We start from the raw sequence: 9345 nt of genomic DNA on the forward strand, positions 1-9345 counted from the left end.
GTGCCCATCTTGCCAAGCTAGCTACCTGCCTCCTGATATTTTGTTATATAAGAAATTACCTCCCCCTGCTGGCTCGTATGGTACATTTAAGTGAATTTTAAAAAGATATCCATTATTGGTTGCTGTTAATGTTAATTAACTAATGTTAATTTTGGGGGGTATGTAATGGTGACATTTTTATTCTTAGGAAGTGCGTACTCAGTATATGTATATAGGGGTAAAGTGCCACGATGTCTCCAATTTACTTTCAACTGGTTCAGGAGAAAAGTGAATAGAGATAAAGCAGATATGGCAAAATATTAATGATGCATATAGCTGAAAGGTATACGGGTATATAAGTCTTTCAACATTTGTATGTTTGAGAAACATTAAAATAAAACTTTGTGGGAAGTAAGACACTCCTTTTTCAAGACACTACTTCTCCTAGTTAGAAAATTGCTATGATACACTCATGAGGTTAGAACAAAAACACTTTTGTGCCATCTGCCAGAAATTGTCCCATTGTTGGAGTCAAAATTAAAATTGAGTAAAAAGCTTCAAAGGAGTAAGACATGAATGGAATCCTGTTATGTATATACTTACGCAGCATACAACATAAACAGTTGTAGCCACTGGACCTGCCTATTTGTTTAAGTCACCTTATTTATTTTTAAGGATTTTATTATATATTTGAGAGAGAGCATGAGCAGGGGAGTGGGAGAGGGAGAAGCAGACTCCCCACTGAGCAGGGAGCCCGATGTGGGACTCGATCCCAGGACCCTGAGATCATGAAGTGAGCCGAAGGCAGACACTTAACAACTGAGACACCCAGGCATCCCCCGGTTGAAGTCACTTTAAATGAGGTATTATGTCACACTCAGCTAGAAGCACTGCTGACATACATGCCCTGTGTGTTAGTTAAATCCATGCCCCTCAGATCAAGACACTCATACACATTAAGACATACAGGTCTTTTTTGTTTCTTTCTTTTTTTTAATTCCCCAGCTAAAATAATTGGCAAGAAGACTTTTAAAATCATTTTCTTTACAAAACAACTTACCAAAAACAATTTACTCTTTCCTGTGAATAATCAAATTGCACAGCCGAACATTCTGTCAAATCTAGGATCCGAATTGGTTCTGGTGACTTTAAAAAAAAAGAAAAAAGGCAACCTATGTCATCACAAAAAAACACACAAATCTGTTCATCACTTAGTCCCCTAAAAATCTTCCACTGCGTGCACCTGTCAATTTTACTTTCACTAAGGGTACTGATCACAAAGAAGCTTAATCAGGGCAGTCATAACCCCCGGTTTGGGGATTGGCTATTCATGAGACTGGATGTTAGGAAGATTGTCTTTATCAATTTAAATTTAGTAGAGGTATTTTAAACATGGAAGGGAGTCATATTTTTTCTTCCGTGTTTTTTTTTTTTTAAAGATTTTATTTAGTTATTCATGAGAGACAGAGAGAGAGAGAGGCAGAGGGAGAAGCAGGCTTCCCGCTGAGCAGGGAGCCCGATGCGGAGCTCGATCTCAGGACCCTGGGATCATGACCTGAGCTGAAGGCAGACGCTTAACCGACTGAGCCACCCAGGCATCCCTTCTTCCGTGTTTTTAAACTTCTTTCTCAGAAATTTGGTATAGAAGTGAGAAGAAATAAAATAATTTCAAATTGGCTTAATGAAATGGGCACGGGAAATGGACACGGTTTTTTGTTTATTTTTTGTTTTTGTTTTTTTTAAGTAGGCTCCATCCCCAGCGTGGAGCCCAATGCAGGGCTTGAACTCACAACCCTGAGATCAAGACCTAAGCTGAGATCAACAGTGGGATGCTTAACCGACTGAGCCACCCAGGCACCCCAGAAATGGGCGTATTTTTTTAAAATCTTTTAAAAGATTTTATTTATTTATTTGACAGAGAGAGACACAGTGAGAGGGAACACAAGCAGGGGGAGTGGGAGAGGGAGAAGCAGGCTCCCCGCTGAGCAAGGAGCCCGATGTGGGGCTCGATCCCAGGACCCTGGGACCATGACCTGAGCTGAAGGCAGATAGTTAACTGACTGAGCCACCCAGGCTTCCCATGGACATATTTTTAATAAAGGGAGAAACTGCTGCAGAGAGAGCTCATACATCATGACAAGGGAACAATCCCATTGCCCTAAACAAGGGGATGATGTGCCCTGGGGAGCTAGTTTAGCCAGTTTCTGGGACACACATCTCATCCTTGCAAAAGTACTCTGCTCAAGGCTCCTGGCTGGCTCAGTAGGCAGAGCATGCAGCTCTTGATCTTGGGGTCATGAGTTCGAGCCCCATGTTGGGTGTAAAGCTTACTTAAAAAGAAAAAAAAACTGACCCTATCAGGAATCAAGAATTCACATTTCCAATAATTTATTGGTGTTTCAGGTGCTCATAAGGAAAATTTCAGAGATTTCAAAGGCAGATGTTCCTTCCATTTAGAGAGCTGATTTTTTATTATGTTCAGTTAGAGCTGATTTTTAAAGGGAAAATGTATTATCATGTTTCTCACCATCTGGTCTTTGAAGTATTTCAGTTCATTTCTGTGCAACGTGAACCATCTTGTTTTCCAGGTCTGAGAAAAAAAAATAATTAAAACGTGTAGGTTTTGGATCGAGGAAGGTAATATTTAAACTGGACAATTTCCTTTCATTTGAAAACTATCTAAAAGATTAGGTATAATAAAATATTGTTGCGGTAAGTCATTTCTGAAGAAAAGCTTCAAAATATCTACAAAAACTAAAATGATTCCATGCATGAAGTTCATAATGAAGGCAGAGATATTGACATATTTAAACAAATAAGAAGAAATAGTCTATCATAAATATCCAAGTTGATTTATAACAAACCACGAGATGTCTGTCTTATTAACTCTCTAATAAGAATAGATACCATTTTGTGAGCACCTACTGTGGGCTAGATACCATCCTTGGAGGTTTATGTGTATGATAGCCAATCTTTACACAATGCCAAATATTCTCGTTTCACAAATATGCAATAGGAACCTCAAACCACAGGATTTTTTAAGACTTGCCTAAGAATGCCATGGTATTGGTGGTGGGGACTATTGTTACCCACCTTCTCCCTCTTACGTACTAACTCACTTTTATCTTGGGCAGCAATGTGCCCAGTTAAAAGAAGTAACAGAGAACTGGAAAATAAATATGCTATGAGTATAAATACTTCTTATCCTTAGGGAGCATCCTGTCTAGTAGGGACACAAAATAACCAAATACTTAGGTTGAATTCAAGTGGGCCGGTACCCATGAGAGAGGTTAAGTGCCCTGACTCTTAAAATAGGGAGGAGTGGACATATTCCATGAAGGCCTTCTGGAATATTAACATGAAGCAGCATAACTTGAAAAGTACAATTACATCCATGGAGGAGGGACAGTCGGATACCCCAGACTAGTAAAGTTTTAAATTGTGTTTTCTTTGGGATTTGATAACAGTTACATTAATGCCAGTGGTGTTTTGGCCTACTTTTAGTAAACATTTTATGCAATTTTGACTTCTTCTTTGTTTAAAAAAAAAGAAAAGAAATATTCTAGAGTTAACTTGCTACTTTTCATCCTGCTTGTTCCATTAAAAGGACTGTACATTTTGGGACGTCTTAACGGGAGGCTACTCTCACACATTTGACTTTGCCAAAGAAAAGTCAAGTGATTTTCCAGAATTTTGACTAATATCAGTCGTAAAGATCAACTCTTGAAACAGAAAAATATTATTGCGGGTCAAAATGAGTAGGCAAATATGCATTTTTAAAAAATGTCAAAGCAAGAATTGAGTCTTCATGAGATGTCTCTGTGGCCGGGGCTAGCAGAAACATGTTTTCTTTTTTTTTTTTTTAAGATTGTATTTATTTGCGAGAGAGAGAATGAGAGACAGAGAGCATGAGAGGGAGGAGGGTCAGAGGGAGAAGCAGGCTCCCCGCAGAGCAGGGAGCCCGATGCAGGACTCGATCCCGGGACTCCAGGATCATGACCTGAGCCGAAGGCAGTCACCTAACCAACTGAGCCACCCAGGCGCCCCAGAAACATGTTTTCTTACCTTGACCAGGCCCCCCTGTTTGGTGAGGTAACCTTCTTTGGTGCCCAGCTGAAAAAGAAAAGCACCAAGTGAAGCCCAGAACTATTGCAACATGATTTTTGTCTATTTCTGTCCTATTTTAAAATGAAACACTGATTTGCCTTTGATCTTTAAATAATCGCCTTACATTCTTCACCCGGCACTTGAAAATCCTCCCTACGTTGTGGGAGACTGTTTTCAGACTGGGTCATTGGGGGGAATTCTGTAGCAAGAGGCAACAACTGAAAGACTCTTCTAACCTGAGATAGCAATTTGCAAGCAATAAGCCACATCCCATCACTTGTAAAAGTCAGTGTTTGTCAGAGTGTATCGTGTGAAACCCAGCTGCTTAAATTGCTGCAGGAGTACTACGCACAAATATGTGCACGTGGGTATGCGCGCGTGCGCATACACACAGGCATTGACGTTGGGTCAATATATATGGGAAACACTGGATGAAGTAGAGGGATTTCTTTACTTCCCAGAGAATGTATTATGCCAGTATGCCTTGGGAATTTTAAGAAGGAACATGAGAAATAGCATTTCCAATATTTATTTTATCACATGATCCTCCCCCATTTCAGGCCCCCCCCCCACTTTATTCAGAGACCATCTCTTGAGACCTCTGTTCTGTGGAAAAGACTTTCAGGAACGCAGATTTATTTACACTTGATTTATCTAAAAGGGATTTGAAGTGACAATGAGTCATTTCTTAACTCATAGCATTAATTCAAGGGTAACAATATCACACACGTAGCTACTGCCTATAAAATGTAAGGAATGGTGGGGAACTGGGCAAAGAGAAATAATGCATAAAACAAGAACCCTAAGATGAAGAAATTTAGAACTTCATACAGTCCCAAAGAAACTGAATTCCTGGGGCATCTAGGTGGCTCAGTTGTTAAGCGTCTGCCTTCGGCTCAGGTCATGATCTCAGGGTCCTGGGATCGAGCCCCACATCGGGCGCCCTGCTCAGCGGGAAGCCTGCTTCTCCCTCTCCCACTCCCCCGCTTGTGTTTCCTCTTTCACTATCTCTCTCTGTCAAATAAATCTTAAAAAAAAGAAACTGAATTCCTTGTAGGACATTTTGTTCTAGAATGATGTTACATTGGTAAGATAACAGAACAAAGAGAAAAATGTTGCAGAAGCAAAGGGAACAGAAATCTCACAAAAGGGAAGCTAAGGAAACTGACATTTTATTTATTCATTTTTTTTTTAAGATTTTTATTTATTTATTTGACAGAGACACAGCGAAAGAGGGAACACAAGCAGGGGGAGAGTGAGAAGCAGACTCCCCGCTGAGCAGGGAGCCCGATGCGGGGCTCGATCCCAGGACTCTGGGATCATGACCTGAGCCGAAGGCAGACGCTTAACGACTGAGCCACCCAGGCGCCCCAGAAAACTGACATTTTAGACTGGGACCTATTCTACGTCAGGCTTGTGAAATAGATTATCTCACTTAATCTCCACCAACACAACCAATTGGTCTTTCACGTTTCCCAGGTCCAGAACAGAACTGCTCATTCCCATCCCCCAAACCCACCCCTCCTGCCACCTTGGCCATCTTGGTAAACGTCAGGAGGACCACTGTGTGACTCTCTTACACGTCCCACATTCAATCTGTTGTAAGTCTCATCTCTTCTACCTCACAGCACACCTTGAAGTTCACCAGTTCTTATCCCCACTCCCCAGTTTCAACTACCACCATCTCTCACTGGACTGCTGCAACAGCCCCCTCACCGGTCTCCTTGCTCCAACTTTGGCCACATTCCGTTTTCCACTTAGTGGGGACAATGGGCTTTTTAAAAATTTTAAGACTTAAATTATGTTGCTCAAAACTCTTCATAATTTCTTCTGGACACTTAGAACAAAAATCAATCCTTTATCTTGTCCTACAAGGCCTTTCATGTTGTTTAAAGGAGACACAGCTGACATTTTGGACAGGAGAATTCTTCCCCATGTGTGGCAGCATATTTAGCCTCCATGGCCCCTGCCCATTGCTGGGAAATAATTCTCCAGGGGCTCTCATGTTTCTGTATGTCTTAGGAGCAAGGCACCAACAGCCCTTTGTTCCAGACCCGTATGTATTTTTTTTAAAGATTATTTACTTATTTATTTGAGAGAGAAAGAGAGGGAGAGTGTGCATGAGCAGGGGGGGGCGGGGGAGGGTTAAGTGGGAGGATGGGGGGGAGAGGCAGAGGGAGAGAGAGAAGCAGACTCCCCGCTGAGCAGGGAGCCCAACTCCCAGCACCCTGAGATCATGACCTGAGCTGAAGGCAAACATTTAACCAACTGAGCCACCCAGCTGCCCCTCAGACCCATTTTTAAGCATGTTTGTAGAGCAAACAATCTTAGAAGATGGAGATCATGTCTCCCTCCACAGGAAAAGGCAGCCAACCAGCAGTCTGCCATGAAGCCATGCAGCTTTGTTAGTCTACAAGCAGGGTAAAGTGTCAGGCTCTTCACAGTTCCTGATGCCCGCTAATGCCAGGAGCACCCCCAAAGCACTGCGAATTTCCCAGCACTCAGCTGGGCAGCGGCACTTTGAGGACCCCACCGCCTTACATGATCGACCCCCCCTTCCCTCAGGAATCTCATCTCCTACCACATTGCCTCTCGCTCACTTCATGCCAATCATTAGGATCTTCTTGCTAGTCTTCAAAACACCTCAATTTAGTTCCTACCTCAGGGCGCTTGTCCTGTTCTCTCTGCCTGCAACACTAGAAAACATTGATCATTTTCTGTCTGTATTAATGCACAATAAACTCCATGGATTTGTCATTATATAGTGTGGGTGCAGCCAGGCCCCACCAATCCCTCACCACTGTTTTAAAAACTCCATTATACAGAACCTTCTGTGCATAGGCATATTGAGATACTTGGGCAGGAGAATCCATCCGATCCTTGGAGTGAGCAAAGAAGGTAGGCAGTAAGGCTTGCAGAATTTGGTTTAAAGAGGCCTATTTCTACCTAAGGATGCTAGCTCTCCTGCTTACACCAGCTCTACAAATTAGGTCCTACATTTTAGTGTTGATAAAGAGCACACGTAGTAGGGTATATGGTACAACTGACCCTGGGTGGGGATTTTTAGGGGGAGTGTAGCCGAGGAGAGTGTGAAGTTACATGGAAAGGACAGATGAAAGAGACGTTGAGGGGCACCTGGGTGGCTCAGTTGGTTAAAGCGACTGCCTTTGGCTCAGGTCATGATCTCAGGGTCCTGGGATCGAGCCCCACATCGGGCTCCCTGCTCAGCGGGAAGCCTGCTTCTCCCTCTGCCACTCCCCCTGCTTGTGTTCCCTCTCTCGCTATCTGTCTGTCTGTCAAATAATAAAACCTTAAAAAAAAAAAAAAAGAAAAGAAAGAGATGCTGAGGTGACTGGTGGCACGAGGATGGATAAAGAGGAAAGTCAGGGAGGGGTGGGTTGGCTGGAAATCAAAGAATTGATTAGGATGTACGTCTTGATTTGTTCTTTGGTCCGTTTTGACCTGGGACTATTTATGGTCTTGCTTTCCTCAATTTTGCTAGTTCTGGGGTTTGATGCTTCCTCCCCTAACTCTAACAAAGCTAAAATACCTCTTTCAACCATTTCCAGGATTTTTATTTTTGAGTTGATGAAGCACAGAAACAAAAATGTAACGTGCACCGTGAACCAGGCGACGCTCCAAAGCCACAAAGACAAGTTATGATTCTTGTCCCCAGAACTGTCAGCCCCCCCCCAGGGGGGGTGTTGGGCAGACACATGCACAGGTAGTTAGCAACCCCCCCGCCCCATGATTGCAGGATAAAGGCAAGCAGAAGGTGCTCGGAGCACAAAAGAGGGCCGTTTTAAAGAAAGCTAGGAGGGGCCCAGGAAGGCTTCCGGAGAGACACTGGTCTCTGATGCCCGTCTTGAAGGATGATGAGGGGACCACAGCGGTGTTGGCAGCATGTCAGAGGCGGGGAGGGGAGAAGGAGCACGGTCAGGAGAATGCACACTGGTGTGAGCGTGGGAGTAACACAGGTGAGACCAAGGGACGAGCAGGCCAGATGGGCCAGGACGACAGTGGGCACCGCCGGTTAAGCAGGGAGGCCATGTGGCCCATCTGCTTTTTAAGAAAGATCTCTGTGGTGGCAGGGTAGAAACTGTCCTGCAGAGACAGGAAGGCCACACATTTATAAACGTCACTTGTAGCTGAATATCTTCAAGGGATGATTTTTTTCCAAGTGTAATGGTTGCTGTCTAGAATTGGTTCTTTGAACTTCGTTTGTGTGTTGCCTTCTTTATTATGCGCACGAATCCTGGTATCTTGCACCAGGAGTATTCGGCAAACAAGGAAGAGAGAAAGAACAGGAGAGCCATGAGCACAGTGCAGGGGTGGGGGAAGCAGTGCCGGGAGGAATGTTTGCAGGTCACAGCTCACAGAACAAACAGAAATGGGCTCTTGAGGAGCAATGAGTGCTCAGGCTGCGCTGAAACTGAACAATGGTCCGCGCTGCAAAGAAGTGCAAATGTTTTCTGTCTGTTCCCTTCCTTCAGTGAAGGACAGAAAAAATAGGAAAAAATAACATCCTGAGGTTTTACAGTCAAAGTGGGGAATATTTTTCCTCCACAGACAATTGAAATGTTAAAAAAAAATTTTTTTCTTTTTTTTTTTTTTTAAGATTTTATTTATTTATTTGACAGAGAGAGACACAGCGAGAGAGGGAACACAAGCAGGGGGAGTGGGAGAGGGAGAAGCAGGCTTCCCGAGGAGCAGGGAGCCCGATGCGGGGCTCGATCCCAGGACCCTGGGATCATGACCTGAGCCGAAGGCAGACGCTTAACGACCGAGCCACACAGGCGCCCCCCCCCAAAAATTTTTCTTAATAGAAGAAACTCGTGAAAGAATAACAGTGTAGCCAACTATGTAAACATCAACACTCTCGCCCATGCTAAGGAAGGACAGGAATGTAAGCGCCACTTTCGAAGTATTTAGAATCCTATGGCTACGGCGCTGTAGTTTTTGATGATTTACCCTGATCAGAGGAACTGAGTCATGGGCTTCACACTGGATGTTCCTTTCCAGGTTTTATATCCCAAGGTAGAATTTTCGTGTGAACAAAAGTACTTGTAAAAGTATCTACTCTTCCTTGCATGGTAGGCAATGACTTACGGGTCAGCCACTTACAGAAGGTGCGGTGGGCACGAGGTCACTTTCCGTTCTGCCCGTCTGCATTGCTGTGTGAACCCGGACAGACTCGTAAATGCAAGGTTCTTCCACTTTTCTTGGGTAGGGATGTTTCAGGACAATCAGAGTGCCTGA

At 43.6% G+C, this 9345-nt stretch overlaps 1 protein-coding gene across 2 annotated transcripts in view; it reads right to left on the bottom strand.

The window, feature by feature from the left end:
- DAPP1 (dual adaptor of phosphotyrosine and 3-phosphoinositides 1) overlaps positions 1-9345 on the bottom strand; it is a 47861-nt gene that overhangs the window by 4355 nt on the left and 34161 nt on the right. For both annotated transcript variants that reach the window (XM_081812098.1, XM_081812097.1), the window contains exons 4-7: positions 9211-9341; positions 4045-4092; positions 2507-2569; positions 1040-1125 (exon numbers count right to left, since the gene is read on the bottom strand). In XM_081812098.1, coding sequence (XP_081668224.1) covers positions 1040-1125; positions 2507-2569; positions 4045-4092; positions 9211-9341 — 328 coding nt within the window. The remainder of the gene's footprint in view (positions 1-1039; positions 1126-2506; positions 2570-4044; positions 4093-9210; positions 9342-9345) is intronic.

The sequence above is a fragment of the Leptonychotes weddellii genome, chromosome 2, assembly GCF_054177405.1.
Source record: "Leptonychotes weddellii isolate Sample4059 chromosome 2, ASM5417740v2, whole genome shotgun sequence".
In the NCBI taxonomy this organism is placed as follows: Eukaryota; Metazoa; Chordata; class Mammalia; order Carnivora; family Phocidae; genus Leptonychotes; species Leptonychotes weddellii.